Raw genomic sequence first — 17,500 nt, forward strand, 5'->3', positions numbered from 1 at the left:
TCCAGCTGGCCGCTGTTACAGTGTTACATTTCTGAAACTTGTAACAATTCCAGAAGCCTGTTGTTACAGTTTTAGAGCGTGGAACACTTCCTGCTGCTTGGTGTTACATTTTTACAACTTGTAACAATTCCAGCAGCCAGTGTCACTTTATTATTATTATTATTATTATTTTTTAGACATTGTAACAATTCCAGCTGGCAAGTTTTTAGAATTCCAGCAGCCAGTGTCACTTTTTTTTTTCTTTTTTTTTAGACCTCAAGTTTTTAGAATTCCAGCAGCCTGGCGTTAGTTACATTTCTAGAACCTGTAAGAATTCCAGCGTTCAGATGTTACATTTTTAAAACTTGCAACAATTCTGGGAGCCCAGTGTTTTTTTTCCAGCTGTCATATGTTACATTTGTACCATTTTTATTTTAGCAGTTATTTTGTTGCACATCCGAGCAGAAGCTAACTGAATCCTACAAGAAAAAACAAAGCCACCGTTTTCTTTTCTGCGTCCTCGGCGTACAGAAATTGTGAGTCGAAACAGATCCTTGGATAATTCATCTACTGATTCCGCCCCGCAGACGTCAGTTCTCCCTGTTTACTCAGAAAAACCCGACACAACAGCATTTCTCCATTCCCCAGATCCCAAACCCAAAGCAATCGTTGGAAGTCTCAGTCACGCGTGTGTGACGTGAAACACACACAGACTCCGGAGACCTTCTGAAAGAGACGTGGAGAGACTGTTTGAAGCTCTGTACATATAGTTGTGTGTTTTAAAGGGCTACGCGGCCCCACACTTTTCTTTCTCAGGATGGCAGAATGTGTGCATCTAATGGATCTTGCCTTACAAATGTTTGCGTTGCCTTCCTGAGTGACTTTAAAAGAGATCTATGTATAAAACCGTTCGGCCTGTCTCTGTAGAGTTCTGAAGCTACATGGATATATAGAGATATCTGTTTGCGGTGTGTACATGTGTGTTTGCACAGCTGTGACGGTAAGTGCCACAAAGAAACAGAAGACAACGAGAGTGATGTCAGTTTTATGATTTAACCTGATGTCAGTTTAATATTAACCTGCAGTGGAGGGTGAATTTCACTAAAACTCCATCATATTTCACAGCAAAATCAAAAGAATAAAATAAGTTACATTGAATTTTATGATAAAAAATGTTGCATTAAATATTAAGCCTGTTTTTAAGACCAATATCATTGTAATATTTTTTTTCATTAATGTCATAATGAAAAATGTCAATGATATAATGGTCCTAAAAACATGTCTTCATGCTAATTTTTATTTATTTATTTATTTTAGATTAATTATGACCTGCTGTATTTGAAAAAAAAAAAAAAATATATATATATATATATATATATATATATATATATATATATATATATATAACACTTTAAATAATTGAAATGCTTTCTTATAGTTTCCTATTCCTCCATTGTATTTTAAGTTTATAATTATTACAGATATGATGCTATTGTTTTCTTGTGCAACAAGTGGTTTTTGCATCGCCTCGTGTAAATAACATCCATTTCTAAATGATTTTTTTTAACACACACACACTGATTTACTGAATCTATTTTCTGGTATTTGTACACGTTTGTACCTGTAGGTGACGGTAAATAACATTGTTTTTCTTCAGTTTGGAATAAAACCTTCTCTCGTGCCAATCAAAGACGGCTCTCTGGAAGTTTTTCTCTCGACTGAAGGGTTGGGTTTATGAAATCTGACTGGATTGATTATTTTTGTTTGAGGTTCATAGATTTGAGGTTGAAAAATAGACTTATTTTGAACAATGAAAGACTACATCACCAACGACATCAGATAACATGAGCTAACAATGGTGAGCATTTATGAATCTAATTTCAAAATATACAAACCTTGTAAAACCAAAATCTTCTAGACATGGTACAACGTATTCAAAAATAAGTCAGGAATGTGTTTTTTTTAATCAGAAGAAGAACAAGTTTTGTTAACATTAAAATGTATCTAATTCACAATTATTAAAAAGAAACTTCAAATAAAACATTGACTCAATTGTCAAAGTTTAAAGTAGAAAGACTTAAAAAGTATAAAGTCCAATAATCTTTTCTGTTTACAACTTTACAAAAAAAAATTTATACTGTAAAAATTAATGATTTGTTGCAGAATTTATTAATTTTGAACATTTATGAATACATTTTTAAATCAATTTGATAAGTTTCTCAACATTAACTAACATTAAAAAAAACTTTCACTTGGAAATTGCTCCTAAATTGCAGAAATAATTACCCTAACTCCTCAAAAGTTATGAAAAAAAAAAAAATCGTCAAACACAGTAATATTATTTTTACTTATAACTATTAAAATATTTTTAAATGTAGCTAATGATACAGCATTTATTGTAACATTAACAAACACATTTTTAAAATCAAGCTTCTATTAAAAGTTATGCATCAACTAACACCAAACTTTTTTTAGTAGTAAGTGCTGACAAAAACGAGGAGTATATAAAAAAAGTATTAATTAAAATAAACTCTTGGTGTCTCAATTAAAACAAAAAATAAATCACAAACACATCATTAATTAGGTTTTTATTCAGTGCTGTAAAAATAAATATTTCAAGCATATTTAAAGTCATTCTCACACAAAGCAAGAGTCTGAGCGTATCACACACTAAAATCAACTGCAGCTTTAATAAATCACTGCTCTATTCAAATAAAATCCATCATAGGTATTTTTTATGCATTATATTCATTAAACCACTCACATTGCACTCTATCACGGAAACAAACAGAATAACTGCTGACAGAAATATGTAAACATTATAACACAGACCGAATCATTTTACCAAAGAAAAACTAAAAACTAAAAATGATGGAATCTTTGGAATGTTGAACAGATTTGTTTAAAAAAGTAACACTTTACAGTAAGGTTCCATTTGCTAACATTAGTTAACGTCATTAGTTAATATGAAAATAAATAAAATAAAAATAAACTAAAAATAAAAAAATTTTAAAATTACAAAAATAAAATAATTGATAAAAAGGTACGTCTCTTAATATTAATCCACTGAAAACCAAAATAAGAAAAAATTAAATAACATTTATAGATGCTGTAAAAATATATTTACAGATTGCAAGTTGATGCATTTAATAATGTAAAGAAACGAGATCTTACTGTAAAGTGAGCTGCACAAGAATTCTGGGTAATATCTGAGGTAGAAACAACCATTTGTCCTTTATTCTCGACACATAATAAACCCTTCATGTAATAAAACATGAAAAACACTAATAAAACAGCTGATATGATGCGTTTCAGGATTTTTGGGCGAGCCTCATCTCCAGGAATCAGATTGTGTTCGGCTCGCCATCGAACATCATGTTTTCCAAACGAATCAAACCTCCGGGAAAAACTCTGAAAACAAACCAAAAAAAAAGAGAGAAAGTGATCAAATAAGAAGCTCAAAGGGTAAAACCCAGTAAACTAATAAAATAAACGATATTCTGCATAAACAAACCAAAATCAGGGCTACTTTAGGAACAATATTTTAAGAAATTTAAGCCAATTTTTTAATGCAAAAAATAGGTTTCACTGCATTGATATATATTTAAGTGATTAGAATGCATATATATATATATATAAATATATATTTTATATATCAATCACAAACAGCATTACAGAACAACAAATTGTCATGAAAAGAATCTGTCTTTTGATTTTGGGCTGACCTTTGACCTGGACGTGCTCGTGTGACCCTCTCAGTGTTCCCAGCTGCGCAGTGAGGTCTGCAGCGAGCGCATGTCTTTCAGCAGACGCAGACTGTCTCCACCGTCTCTGACCTTCAGCGGCCCGCCGCTCTGCTGACCGCACTGTGACAATAATAATCAGAAATGTTTCTTGAGCAGTGAATCATCATATTATTCTGATTTCTGAAGATCATGTGACACTGAAGACTGGAGGAATGATGCTGAAAATACAGCGGAGCATCACAGAAATAAATTACACTTTAACACAGATTCACACAGAAAACAGATGTTTTAGATTACAATAATATTTAGCTATTTTACTGTTTTTTTCCAGTGTATAGTTGAAATGTGGGCCGGTGTTACCTGAGTTTGATGTCGCCGGACTTTAGCGATCTGTTCTCCTTTATTCTCCATCCTCTTCATCAGCGTCTCCATCTCTCGCTCCAAATCCTGCCGCAAGCGATTCGAACCACACGACTGGATCTGTCTGGCCAATTCCTGCTGCTCGCTGACACACACACACACACACACACACACACACACACACACACATACTTCACAAAATGATTCACTCAGAAACACAAGCTGGCAACATCGCCTTCACAAACCAAATCCAAATGTTGCATGTGTAATTATTAAATTCACTTTGCCGATCATTTCATATCATTAAAATGTGAAGTGTGAAAACAATTTGAATTATTTTATTCGTTTACATAAAATAATTATTAACAGAATATTCATTTTTGGTAAACTGTCCCTTTAAGCAAGACTACAATTTTATTTTAGTGTCATTAAAGTAGTTTTTTTTTTTCAATTAACTTTTATTTGTATATTTAGGTGTTAATAAAAAAAAATTGTTTCATCAGTTTATTAGTTAGGTTTATTATTTTATGTTACTTCGTTAACTTTAATTATTTATAATAATTGTTGAATTTTTTTATTTAGTAAGTTTTAGAACTTCAAGTTCTAAAACTTTTCTCATTTTCATTTGGTTTAGCCTGATATAAAAAAAATTACAAAAACGTAAAAATAATAATAACACACATTTACAAAAAAATTACTAAAACTTTAAACTAAATTTAACATGAACGTGGAAAATAAAAAAAAAAATCATAATATGTCATTGATATTAAAATAACAAAAAAAAAATGTAATGTTGACTTGGCAACTGAAATAAAAAAAACTTTTTAAAAATATTTTATTTTAGTTCAAATTTATTTCAATGCAACATTTTTAGTTTTAGCTAACGATACTAACACTGGTCAAAGAGAGGATGGAAACTAATACAATGAAAGATGAAGAATAATCCTCACAAGCTCATTCGTCCAAACTCGTCCTGCAGCGTCAGCAGCAGCTCTGACAGCTCCTCGCCACAGGAAGAGGAAGAGGAGGAGCTACTGCTGGCCTGGCGAGCGCTGTGATTGGTGGAGGGGGCGTGTCCCAGCACTCGCTCGTTACACAGCTGAGGATGATGCTGCTTCATGAGATGAAGGACATGCTGGACGTTTGCTCGCACGGAGTGACTCGAGCCTGTCGACTGAAGACACACACACACACACACACACACACACACACACACACACACACACACACACACAGACTCGTGAACATCCACAATACTGCTCCATATCAAACATGCTTTGTCACTTTGTACAGGAAATAATAATAACTTCAAATGCTAGTGACAGTGTAAGGGTCAGAAATGATCATGAAAAACTAATTTGCAATTGTTTTCGGTGCAAAAACCCATGATTAACATTGTAATAAAATCAAATGTTATAGTATAAAACACTGTGTTTGTGTCTTTACCGTCCCGGTCACAAACGGCACGTCTCCCAGACTGAGTCTGTAATGCGGCTGTGACGGATTTCTCTGCAGAAACACAGGAGATTACACACATGAGCAGATCATCCGAGATGCTTTACTGATATGTCAGCCTTTTTGTCTATTATGAGATTAATTATCTATATAACAAAAATTAAATGTCAGTTGGTTTTGTTCTTTAACATTATTGAAATATCGGTTGGTTTTATCCCATAATGAGATTGAAATATCGGTTGATTTGGTTCTATAACAACATTGAAATATAATCTATTTTGTTGTATTACTAAATTGTAATATCGGTTGATTTGGTTCTATGACAACACTGAAATATTATCTATTTTGTTGTATTACTAAATTGAAACATCGGTTGATTTGGTTCTATGACAACACTGAAATATTATCTATTTTGTTGTATTACTAAATTGAAATATCGGTTGATTTGGTTCTATGACAACACTGAAATATTATCTATTTTGTTGTATTACTAAATTGAAACATCGGTTGATTTGGTTCTATAACAACACTGAAATATAATCTATTTTGTTGTATTACTAAATTGAAATATTGTTTGATTTGGTTCTATAACAACACTGAAATATTATCTATTTTGTTGTATTACTAAATTGAAATATCGGTTGATTTGGTTCTATGACAACACTGAAATATTATCTATTTTGTTGTATTACTAAATTGAAACATCGGTTGATTTGGTTCTATGACAACACTGAAATATTATCTATTTTGTTGTATTACTAAATTGAAATATCGGTTGAATTGGTTCTATAACAACACTGAAATATAATATATTTTGTTGTATTACTAAATTGAAATATCGGTTGATTTGGTTCTATGACAACACTGAAATATTATCTATTTTGTTGTATTACAAGATTGAAATATCGGTTGATTTGGTTCTATAACAACACTGAAATGTCATCTGGTTTTGTTCGGTTACAAAATTTAAATATCAGTTTAAATTTTAAAATACAAACATCAGTTTGTTTTGTTCTAATAAAATATTTAAAGATCACTTGGTTTTGTTCTATTAGGAAATGTTAAAATCGGTCAGTATGTTTCTATTACAAAATGTAAATATGGTTCATTTAGTTCTATAACGACAAAGAAATCTGTCAGTTTTGATCTATCACAACCTTTCAATATCACCCAATTTTGTTCTATTACAAAACTGAAATATCGGTGAATTTTGTTTTATTATGAGATTGAAATATCGGTTGATTTGGTTCTAATAACAACATTGAAATGTAATCTATTTTGTGGTATAAAAGTTTTAAATATTGGTCAGTTTTGTCCTACATTGAAATATCAGTAGCTTTTGTTCTAGATTACAAAAATTAAATATTGGTTGGTTTTGTTCTGTAATGACACTGACATTGATCTATAACGACTACAATGTCATCTGGTTTTGTTACAAAATGTAAATATAGGATTTTGTTCTATTAAAATATTCAAATACAAGTCAGTTTGGTTCTATTACAAGATTAAAATATTGGTCGGTAGTGTTCTATTATAATACTTAAGTACTGTTTATTTACTAATTTAATTTTATATAAATATCGGTCAGTTTTTTTTTTCTATTGCAAGATTTAAAAACTGGTTAAATTTGATTCTAGAACAACAATGAGATGTCATCCAGTTCTGTTTTATAGCAATTAAATATTGGTTGGTTCAGTTCAATTACGAGATTTAAATATCACCTTTATTTTTTTATATAGTTCTATTACAAAACTAAAATAGTCAATTTTATTTTATTAAGAGGTTGAAATATCGGTTGAAATATCGGTCCTATAACAACATTGAAATGTCATCTGGTTTTGTTCTGTTACAAAATTTAAATATCATTTTGTTTTAAATATCTTCTAATATTTTAAGATTACAGTTTTGTTCAATTAAAGTTATTGTTTTGTTCTATTACGAAATGTAATTATCGGTTGGTAATTTTCTGTTACATACAGTTCATTTAGTTCTATAACGGCATTGAAATCATCAGTTTTGTTGTATTATAAGATTGAAATATTGTCAAATTTTGTTCTATTACAAAACTAAAATATCAGTGAGTTATGTTATATTATGAGATTGAAATATTAGTCTGTTTTATTCTATTATGAGATTTAAGCCAATTTAGTTCAACTATGAAATAAAAAGAAAAAGAAAAAAATCAGTAGCTTTTTTTTCAATTATAAGATTTAAATACCAGCTGTTTTTATTACGAGATTGAAATATTGGTTGGTTTTGTTTTATACAAGAGGGTATTATTCTCAAATTAGTAATATCTGAGATTTCAAGCAGGATTACTATATTGCGATATTATTTCTTACTGCAGCTGATATCATTATATCCCCACCTCTTAATCAGTTGTATTAAGTAAATGCATAAGAGGAATCAGTGCTGGTTTACCTTTGCTGTGAGCTTCTTTGGGTTGTTTCTGCTGGATTTGTGTGGACGTGGAGACACTGACTGGATGAGCAGACGATTGGCTTCTAGACCCGTCTGCAACTGACCACAGAACAGATAGACACAGTTAACATCATACAGACAGACAGACAGTAGGGCTGGGACAATAAATCAATGCATCGAGATTCGTGGATTGATTGAGATTTTTTAAATGCATCGAAATTCTCTTCTAGAATCGAATCTGCGCTTAGTTTCTAACAGCAGATGGCGCTGTAGGCTGGTTTTTAACCGCACACACCTCAAATGCTCACGAAGAAGTCTTGTAACTGGTTTAATGTACTTGCACCTTGGCTTTTATGCTTTTATGACTTCCTTAAAGCTGCGGGTGAGGGGTTGCGAGTTATCAAAAAAAAAAAAAAAAGCTCATAAAATATCGCTTCAAGTGTAGAAATTAGGAAAGAAATATTAAATTATTCTAAGTTAAGAACATGGGTTGCAGCTCTTAATTTTGAACTCTCAAAGTGCATTAGATAGCATAATTTAACTTTAAAATGTACAAAATTGTTATATATATATATTTTTTTATATCACAATAAATACCGATAATATACGATATTATCGTATCGTGAGATTTGGATATTGTTACATCCCAAGGAATCATTAATCTATGCGCGATGCATGGATTTATTGTTCCAGAGAGACGAACCTGAGCTGCTTTGTCCTGCACCAGTTTCCTCTGATGTTCCTCTTCCTGTAGTTTCCTCTCCAGCTGTCTGATCTTCCTCTCAGTGGAGCTTTGAGTCTCCGTCAGCCGGTGATACTCCTGCTCCAGAAGATCCAGCTTCTGCAGCTTCTGCAGCTTCAGCTGAACATCAGTCCGATCCGCTGAACCCAGACGCTCCAGAGACACCTGCACAACACACACGGGATATTAACACAAACACACACACACACACACACACACCTGTTGTAGCAGGTCCTGTGTGTGTGAGACGCACCTGTCGGCGCAGCACAGCGCTTCTGTCTGATTCAGTGTTTCTCACAGTCTTCCTCATGTGCTCCAACTGTTTCTCCAAGCGTGAGCATCGAGTCTCGGCCGCAGACAGCTGAGAGAGCAGATCTACACACACAGACATTTTACTCTACATTTACTGGAAATTAAAGGCTGGGAATAAAGATACGTGTCAATAGTGGTAACCTAAAAGCTTTAAAAAAATTTTCGACAAAAAAAAAAAAAAACATTATATGAAAGACAAAATGTTTCCTTGGCAACTAAAATTACTAAACCAATACTGAAAAAATAAAAATAAAAATATACAAATAATAGTATATAATTAAAAATAATTCTAAAAAAGGATTATAATATAAAAGATTTACAAAATAAGAGTACAATGTTTTACATGAAAACATTTGAAATGTTGCCCAAGTAACTGAAATAAAATAACCAAGCTGAAGTTACATATAATAATAATAATAATAATAATATAATATTATGTCAATGATTTATTTAGCTTAAAAAAAAAACATAAAATTAATAGCAAAAAAAACCCTATAAGAATTAATAAAAATGCCACATAACAAAATTCATAAACTGACTCTAAAATGTATTGTAAAATATAAATGCTTATTAATATGAAAAAATATATATATTTCTTTTTTGAAAAATAGAAATGTAACAAAAAAAACTTAATTTGAAGTTAAACTAAAATTAACAAAATTTTTAAACTGAAACTAAAATAAAAATACATTAAAGCTATAAATAACTATTTATTATATTTTAAAAATATTTAATATATATTAGAAAAGTAATACAAATTTAAAAAGCACATCGTTACTAAAATTTCTATTTAAAGGTTACGACACAAAGCTCTTATAACTCTTTCTCTTTCGTCACTATCTGACTTCATCCTTACATTTTTTTTTTAAACTCCTTTCTCTTTCGTCTTTCTCTGTCTAGCTTGTACTTATTTTGAACAATGCTTGAATCTTGCTATGATGAGCACTTCCTGTGTCTGTCTGCCCCTTTAAGAAGAATCGCTTGATGTATTCCCCAGATGTATCTGTATTGAAATGTGCAGAGCGAAGCACCCGCTCACCGTGGTTTGTGTGTGTGTGGTCCGAGTGTGTGGAGACGGTCTGGAGCTTCTGCTGAGCGTCACATCGCTCCAGCTCCAAACGACGGATCTTCTCCTGCAGGTTCTTCAGCGCGGAGAGGATTTCTGCAAAAACACAGCAGTTCAAGGAGTTCTGCATCTAGCTCACACTGGCCCAATGCACACATCACAAATCAAAACAGCATTCACATATGAAAAACTCAGCCAATCAGACGAGAGCTCATTTACATACACAAGTCTTGAAGAGGAGAGATGTTAATTGCAAGTGACTGCATCTAAACTCTCCAGCAGGTGGTGCTCTACAACAAATATTCAGAAATAAGTTTTGTGAATATTTCATCGCCAAACCTCTGATCCCGAGCAGAAATTTGTCTCTATTATAGATTTTAGATTTTATTAATATTACAAAAAGTTTTATTTTTATTTTTATATCATCATTTTGTGTTCAAATAGTTTAATAAGAGTTTACTTTAGCTATTATTGCATATCAATATTACTTTTTTGTGTGTGTGTGTGTGTCACTGAGACACTAATATAGTCTTTTTAAAATAGTTTTATTTTCATATTTTCCATCATTATTTTAAATAACATGTTTTTTGTTGTTTATTATAGTACATAAAGTTTATTTAAATGAAAATAATAAATACTTTGCCTAAATAAAGTCAGTTTACATTTATATTAAAAACATATGTACGTAAAACATAAATAAAAATACTTGAAATGAAATAATGCAATTTTTTTTAAATAAATGTTAACTGTAACATAAACATTTATTTCAAGTAATTTTTAGGCTTTTGGTTTTAGTATAATAATAACAACCTGCAATTAATTATTTATGAGTTTCTGAATTCAACACATCTCTGCTGCTCAATTTTAACTTTCAGGGTCAAGTCACACTGCATTTTAACTTAAATAAAATTAATTAATTATTATTATTATTTTATACTGTCAAAATATGCCTGAAAATTTTAACTAAACTAAACTAATTAAAAATTTCAAATGCCACAAGGTCATTATTATGAGCTGAAACACTGAATTATTCATGAGCAATCAGCTGTCAATCACTCTCAGAGTCTCGTGTCATCACTGCATCTGAGTGTGTGAGATCTCAGGTGTCACAGGTGTGTGTGTGTGTGTGCACCTGCTCCGCTGCTCTCAGGAAAGGCTCTGACGGCTCTGTTAGTGAAGGTCAGGGGTGTGTTAGTGAAGGAAGGTCTCGAGGGATACTCCGTGTGGGAGGTCAGTGAGCCGCTGTCAGACTTCGGTCGTCCTCTGAGGGGCGCTGTCACACTCTCCTGCGACACACAGCACAAACACTAAATTAAAATGCTGATAAAATTGTTTGAATAAAACAAATGAGACCAGATAATAGAAACTAGAAAGTGCTAGAAATGATATAAATAATATGCCATTAGTCAGTCTAGTCAATTCTGATGTAATGCATATACAGTTTAGCATAAATGACATATATTGTTTTAGTTTTTTATGTATTGGCTTTTTTAATTGTGAATGCAAACAGTGTTTTCTAAAGCACAAAAACTTCCCATAGACTATATTTTTACATGCATGTATTTTTATTGGCCTTTCTGTTTCTCATTTTGGATTGATTAAAATGAAAAGAAAAATAGAGAGCAAGAGAGAGAGATATTAATTAAATTAACATTCAGGTTTTTTTTCTTACAGTTTTAAAGGTTTTATATTTAGTGCTTATACATTATTTTTGTTTTATGAACAAAACTCCAGCTTTTCTGAATAACAAAATTACATATTTAATCTTAATTATTATAAAAAGTTTTACATTCGCAATACAAGGACAACATAAAAAGCATCATTTTTTTCATTTATAATCTTAATTTTTTTTTTTTTTTTTTACGAAACAGGCTTATCTAAAGCTTTCAATGAATGGAATCTTATTTATATATATATATATATATATATATATATATATATTAATATATTTATTTTTCTGTTCATGTGTATATACTTGTACTTTATCTCACATTAACAAAGTTCTGTATGTTTACTCTGTTACTCGAATACAACTAAATATAACTTTAAAAAGTATGTTTTGTTTAAAACTCTTCTAGGTTTAGAATCGATTTTTAAACCCAGTTTAAAAGCCACAAATCCGCATTTAAAGCAGCAGAAGTGACCAGAAACGCGAAGTGATCATGATCATCAGCTAGGTTTATTATAATATTATTACAGTTTTATTTAAATTCTCATTAATTCAAACACAGCGTTCATCTCAATACACGATTTTTAATGAAAACAAAATTATTCTAATTTAAATATATAACGTGTAATGTTTATTTATTAATATTATCTGTTTTAACGTAAAAGCTGTTGAAAATGTGTGAATGTTGGCGATATTATAACTTACCTTTTCTCGTCTCGCAGAGGGTTTTGAGCTCGAGTCCATTAAAGCTCGGGTTTAATCTTAAATCATATTTAATTAAAGTACACTCACACGTTATGAACTTTAGTTCTGTTTGCTGTAAATTTGATGTTTGGCGCAAACAGGAAACAAAACATTGTGAAGGATGTGAAGTCGGCGATGACAACATCCGGGCTGTAAAATACTCAATAAAAGTCTCGAATCTATAATATTTTAACTTAATCTATAATGTTTATGTTATTGACTTAACAGTGTTATAATCGTGTAAAAAAATTGATTTATAAAATTTTATTAGTTCAATAAAAAAAAACACATATAAAATAGATTAAATACACGTATGTCTTACGGAACATCCAACGCGCATCAGATTTCATAGATATTTGTTTATTTGTGTATCTGCTTCAGAATTTGTAGTAAACTGTTCATTCGATATATTTCACATACGTACTGTTCTAAATAATACATTATATAATGGACTATCACATAGAAATGAACACACACATGTTGCTATGTCTTGAATGTTGCTTTGCGACTGACGGAAAAAAAGTTAAAAGTCCCAATATTTGTATTTTCATTCAACACGTAAATACTGGTTAACTTCTATCTGTCATTTATATATATATATATATATATATATATATATATATATATATATATATATATATATATATATATATATATATATATATATATATATATATATATAAAGAAAAAAGACAAAGATCTCAGTTGTTGCATATGATTTTGTTTTATTCCAAAAACGGTTAATGGAGAATTCAGCATTTTGAGGAAAAATCCTGTTTTGTGTGTTTTGTATGTTTTCGAACATTTTAACAGCAAACATGCTATGCTTGACCTGTACATTTTCGTTTTTTATTTTTTTTTTATTTTTTACTCTCATATAATTCATCTGCACAAAGTTACTCTTTCATTTTCTATGGGCAAACATGTGTTAATTTCTTCACACTGGAGAGGCTGCAGTTGCATTAAATGTTTGGATTTGACAGAAATGTTGGGTTATTTTTAAGTGCAGAAGATCATCGCAAAACTCAAAAATAAAGATCCCATAATCACTTCAGGAACATAAACTCTTATTTGCATCTCAAAAATAAGTTGTCATCTGTCTCAAATATTCTGCTCATTATCCCAGAATGCATTGGGGTCTCTGTCCTGAGCGGGAAACAACATGAAGGTGACACATGATGCATCTGAGGTGCTGAAGAAGACAAAATCAGTCTGCTTTAGATCTGGACGATCTAACAAATCTAAACATTGAGAAAATCATCTTTAAAGTTGTTCAGATGAAGTTCTTAGCAATGCATATTACTAATCAAACATTACGTTTTGATATATTTACGGTAGGAAGTTTACTAAATATCTTCATGAACATGATCTTTACTTACTATCCTGATGATTTTTGGCATAAAAGAGAAATATATAATTTTGACTCATACAATGTATTGTTGTCTTCAAAAGCAGAAACATACAGAGGTAACGTGAAATATTATGAGTCTTCTCCTCCGTCAGGCGGACGACGGTCACTTCAGCAGCTGATTCTTCTTGAAAAACACTGAACATGTCTGACAAAACACTTCATATCAAAACATCAACATGCCTACAGTACAGCACCGTCTCACACACACACACACACACACACACACACCTCATCACGCCTGGTTCGACACGCTCTGCATCCGAATATAAAAATAAAGATTTTAAAGAGAGATGGGTGTGAGATATGGTGCGTGTCGAGGTGATTTCTGATCACTAAAATGCTGTAAACATCAAACGGCGTGCGAGCAGCTCGGAGTGGTTCGTCATGGAAACGAGGGCGATGAGGAGACGCTCAGGGGTTAAAGGTCACCAGACGGCACATTTGTTGACCGGGTGCATGGGTGACCCTCTGGGACAGTGAAACACACGACCGAACTCCTCGAACTGAGACACGCTGCCGATCACCCTGCAGACAGACCACAGGAGACATTCAAATATCAGCATAAATATCATGTTCACAGATACTGAAAACCAAAGCTAAAAAAAAAAAAAAAAAATGTTAACTTAAAAAAATAAAATATAACAAAACGCTCGGATTGCATTTATTTCAGCCAGTTACAAATGTCTCCTTTTTATTTAGTAGTTAATTTCGTAAACGATGTTAAATTAAATTCCTAATAATGCCAGAAACACAACCTAAAATGGAAATAAAGATAAATAAACTTTTTAGGCACATTAAAAAATAATATAATATAATATAATATAATATAATATAATATAATATAATATAATATAATATAATATAATATAATATAATATAATATAATATAAAGAAACACACACAAAAATCTAGAACTAAATGTAAAGATTTAAAATGGAAAATAAAAATATTTAAAAAATATTATAAAATATTAATGAAAATAATTCAAAATATTAATAAAATCTATAATATTCTCAGTGATACTTAAAAACATAGGTAATATTTCAGTATCATATATGAAAAAGATGGCTAAATTTAGAATAATTAAATTCAAATTTACTAAAATAACCTAAAATGGAAATAAAAATAAATAAATACACATTATAGGCACATTAAAATATAATATAATATAATATAATATAAAATAAGTTAAAGAAACACACAAAAAAAACTCTAGAACTAAATGTAAAGATTTAAAATGGAAAATAAAAATATTTTACAAATATTATAAAATATTAATAAAAATAATTCAAAATATTAATACAAACTACAATATTCTCAGTGATACTTAAATAAACTAAAATAAAAATTAATTAAAATGAATTAATAATAATGTCAGAAACACAACCTAAAATGGAAATATAATATAATATAATATAATATAATATAATATAATATAATATAATATAATATAATATAATATAATATAATATAATATAATTAAAAAAAATCTAGAACTAAATGTATAGATTTAAAATGGAAAATAAAAATATTTAAAAAATATAATAAAATATTAATAAAAATAATTCAAAATGTTTATAAAATCATAAAAAATATTATAATAATATAATAATAATATTTCAGTATCATACATAAAAAAAGATGGCTAATTATTTCTTCTAAAAGATTAAAAACACATGCCAACATGTAACAATATATCTAATTATTTCAACATACAGAATTAATGAGCCGTTAAGCATTGTGCAAAAACACAACAACCAAAGAATGACATTATATTATAGTTACCAGCAAATCGGTTTCTAGATAGAGCTTGGATTGTAATAGTAATGTTTGACTTATGAACTGTTTCTAATGAGGAATATTAATTGTGTTTGCTGTTTATTACCTGTAATGCTCAGGTGCGTGTTTATCCGTCAGCAGCTGCAGGTAAATCGACTGCGATCGTCTCTTCATACACCAGTTCTGTGATGCAATGTGTAAAAAACATTTCAGAGCAGCAGAATAAGACTGAACCAGAATTAACTAACAGGGCTGGGGGTAATGCGTTGCAAGCGAGTTGTGTAATCAGAATACTATTTTTGAAAGTAACACAAAAGTAGCATAATGCATTACTTTCCATAAAAAGTAACTATGTAACATGATTATTTATTTGAAATGCAATATTGTAATGCATTACTTTGTAAAGTAACTTTCCCCAGCACTGTTAACTAATGCTGTATGAACTGTTTTACCTGAGCAAACGCGATGAAGAAGAGTTGCTCGTGTGTGTATTTGAGTCCGGGCAGAGGACGCTCTGGGCCGTGTTCACGAACCCACTTCTGATACGCCTGCACACCGGAAAACAAATCTCCATTCACTGATGATCCAATGAAACTATGCTGGATAAACATGTTATGCAATGTGAAAGATTCAGAGGAGTCTGGGTGACACCCAGTGGCTAATTTCAGTATAGCACCTAAAAGTCTCATTTTCGTGATGTCAACTTCAAATTTGCAATATAACTAGATTAGACACATGGCTTTGATTTTACAGTGATTTTAAATTCCTAAATATTTTGTAAATTATATAAAATATTTATGATATATATTTTAGTATACAGTACATTTTCTTTACTGTAAACTTATATTTCTAAAACTTTTTTATCCCTTGTTTTTTTATGCTTTCAGTGTTGTATTTTGTAATGTGTTGTGTTTCATGTTCATTGTTTTCATGTCTTTTATTTTGTAGTTTTTCCTCGGTCATGTTCTTTGTCATGTGATTCCTTGAGCGCTCTTGTGTTTTTGGCATTGGCTCCTTAGTTTATGTTTCATTGGTTGATTGTCTTGTCATGTGGTTGCTTGTTCGGTTTTGTCTGTTTGTTTTATGTCATGTGACATTTTTTATTTAATTATATATCGCCCTAATTTTGCCATGGTACCTTGTCTAGCTTTGTTTGTGTTATCCTCTGTTGATGAGTTTCATGTTTATGTTGTGTTCCAAGTCTAGCCAAGTCTTTGTTCGTTTTTTTGTATGTGCTCACGTTTGCATTTAATAAAGCTGTACTTGGGTTCGACTATACTCTCCTTCAGTGGAATGTTACATCTTTACAAAAGAGAGTTGCGATTTTTATAAATTTTTCATGAAATAAGACATAATATCTTAAGTCATTTTGATCCTGAGATAAGGATATTTAGATATTTGATCTGGAAAATGACAAAAATAAAACATTTTCAGAGTTGAAACAATCTTTATAAAGCACTACAGGAAAAAGGTGACTTGAATTGACTTTTAGTCTCTGCAAACATTGATAAACATTTTTTTTATTGTTTAATATAGAAACTTTAACTTTAAAGAATTGCTTTAAAGTTTTAAAGCAAGTTGTCAAGTTGAAAAACTGGTGTTTTATTGAACGTTTCAAGGTAGAAAGTGAAAAAACTCACATTATAAGATAACTTCAGTCCACCCAGATCAGCAATGTTCTCGCCCAGTGTAAGACGCCCGTTAACCTACACACACACACACACACACACACACACACACACACACACACACACACACACACACACACACACACACAATGTATATTGTGTGTTCTTGTTTTTGTATCATTTTAGGA

General features: G+C 30.7%; 3 protein-coding genes across 4 annotated transcripts in view; 1 reads left to right on the forward strand and 2 right to left on the reverse strand.

The window, feature by feature from the left end:
* LOC127973129 (cGMP-dependent 3',5'-cyclic phosphodiesterase) overlaps nt 1-1,669 on the forward strand; it is a 34,686-nt gene extending 33,017 nt beyond the window's left edge. The window contains exon 28 of the mRNA XM_052577204.1: nt 1-1,669. This exon is cut by the window's left edge and continues 572 nt beyond it. The gene's annotated coding sequence lies outside the window, so the exon portion shown is untranslated.
* Nucleotides 1,670-2,552: 883 nt separating this feature from the next.
* Nucleotides 2,553-12,634, reverse strand: LOC127972125 (centrosomal protein of 57 kDa). Of its 2 annotated transcripts, XM_052575433.1 has the most exons (11): nt 12,456-12,630; nt 11,214-11,367; nt 10,055-10,177; nt 8,957-9,078; nt 8,665-8,868; nt 7,962-8,060; nt 5,532-5,594; nt 5,036-5,259; nt 4,086-4,230; nt 3,705-3,845; nt 2,553-3,390 (listed from the first exon to the last, which is right to left on the reverse strand). In XM_052575433.1, exons 1-10 carry the CDS (start codon nt 12,492-12,494, stop codon nt 3,735-3,737), a joined length of 1,284 nt encoding a protein of 427 aa, XP_052431393.1. In that variant the 5' UTR covers nt 12,495-12,630; the 3' UTR covers nt 2,553-3,390; nt 3,705-3,734. The 2 variants fall into 2 exon arrangements, 1 of the variants encoding a protein (XP_052431393.1); XR_008157003.1 differs by lacking the exon at nt 2,553-3,390 and having other exon boundaries at nt 4,086-4,223; nt 12,456-12,634.
* Nucleotides 12,635-13,199: 565 nt separating this feature from the next.
* The window catches only part of LOC127972154 (endothelin-converting enzyme-like 1), a 31,430-nt gene continuing 27,129 nt past the window's right edge, over nt 13,200-17,500 (reverse strand). Inside the window, exons 16-19 of the mRNA XM_052575470.1 lie at nt 17,325-17,390; nt 16,137-16,232; nt 15,791-15,867; nt 13,200-14,430 (exon numbers count right to left, since the gene is read on the reverse strand). Coding sequence (XP_052431430.1) covers nt 14,331-14,430; nt 15,791-15,867; nt 16,137-16,232; nt 17,325-17,390 — 339 coding nt within the window. The 3' untranslated portion in view covers nt 13,200-14,330. The remainder of the gene's footprint in view (nt 14,431-15,790; nt 15,868-16,136; nt 16,233-17,324; nt 17,391-17,500) is intronic.

Source organism: Carassius gibelio, chromosome B15 (genome assembly GCF_023724105.1).
Source record: "Carassius gibelio isolate Cgi1373 ecotype wild population from Czech Republic chromosome B15, carGib1.2-hapl.c, whole genome shotgun sequence".
In the NCBI taxonomy this organism is placed as follows: Eukaryota; Metazoa; Chordata; class Actinopteri; order Cypriniformes; family Cyprinidae; genus Carassius; species Carassius gibelio.

Bases quoted from the DNA above. Each gene is read 5' to 3' on its own strand.
- LOC127972125 (XM_052575433.1), bottom strand. From the start codon at position 12,494: ATGGACTCGAGCTCAAAACCCTCTGCGAGACGAGAAAAG. The intron at 9,079-10,054 runs GTGAGCGGGTGC...CTGTGTGTGTAG, and splicing joins CCACACACACACAAACCACG to ATCTGCTCTCTCAGCTGTCT. The intron at 4,231-5,035 runs GTGAGGATTATT...TGTGTGTGTCAG, and splicing joins GAGTTTGGACGAATGAGCTT to CGAGCAGCAGGAATTGGCCA.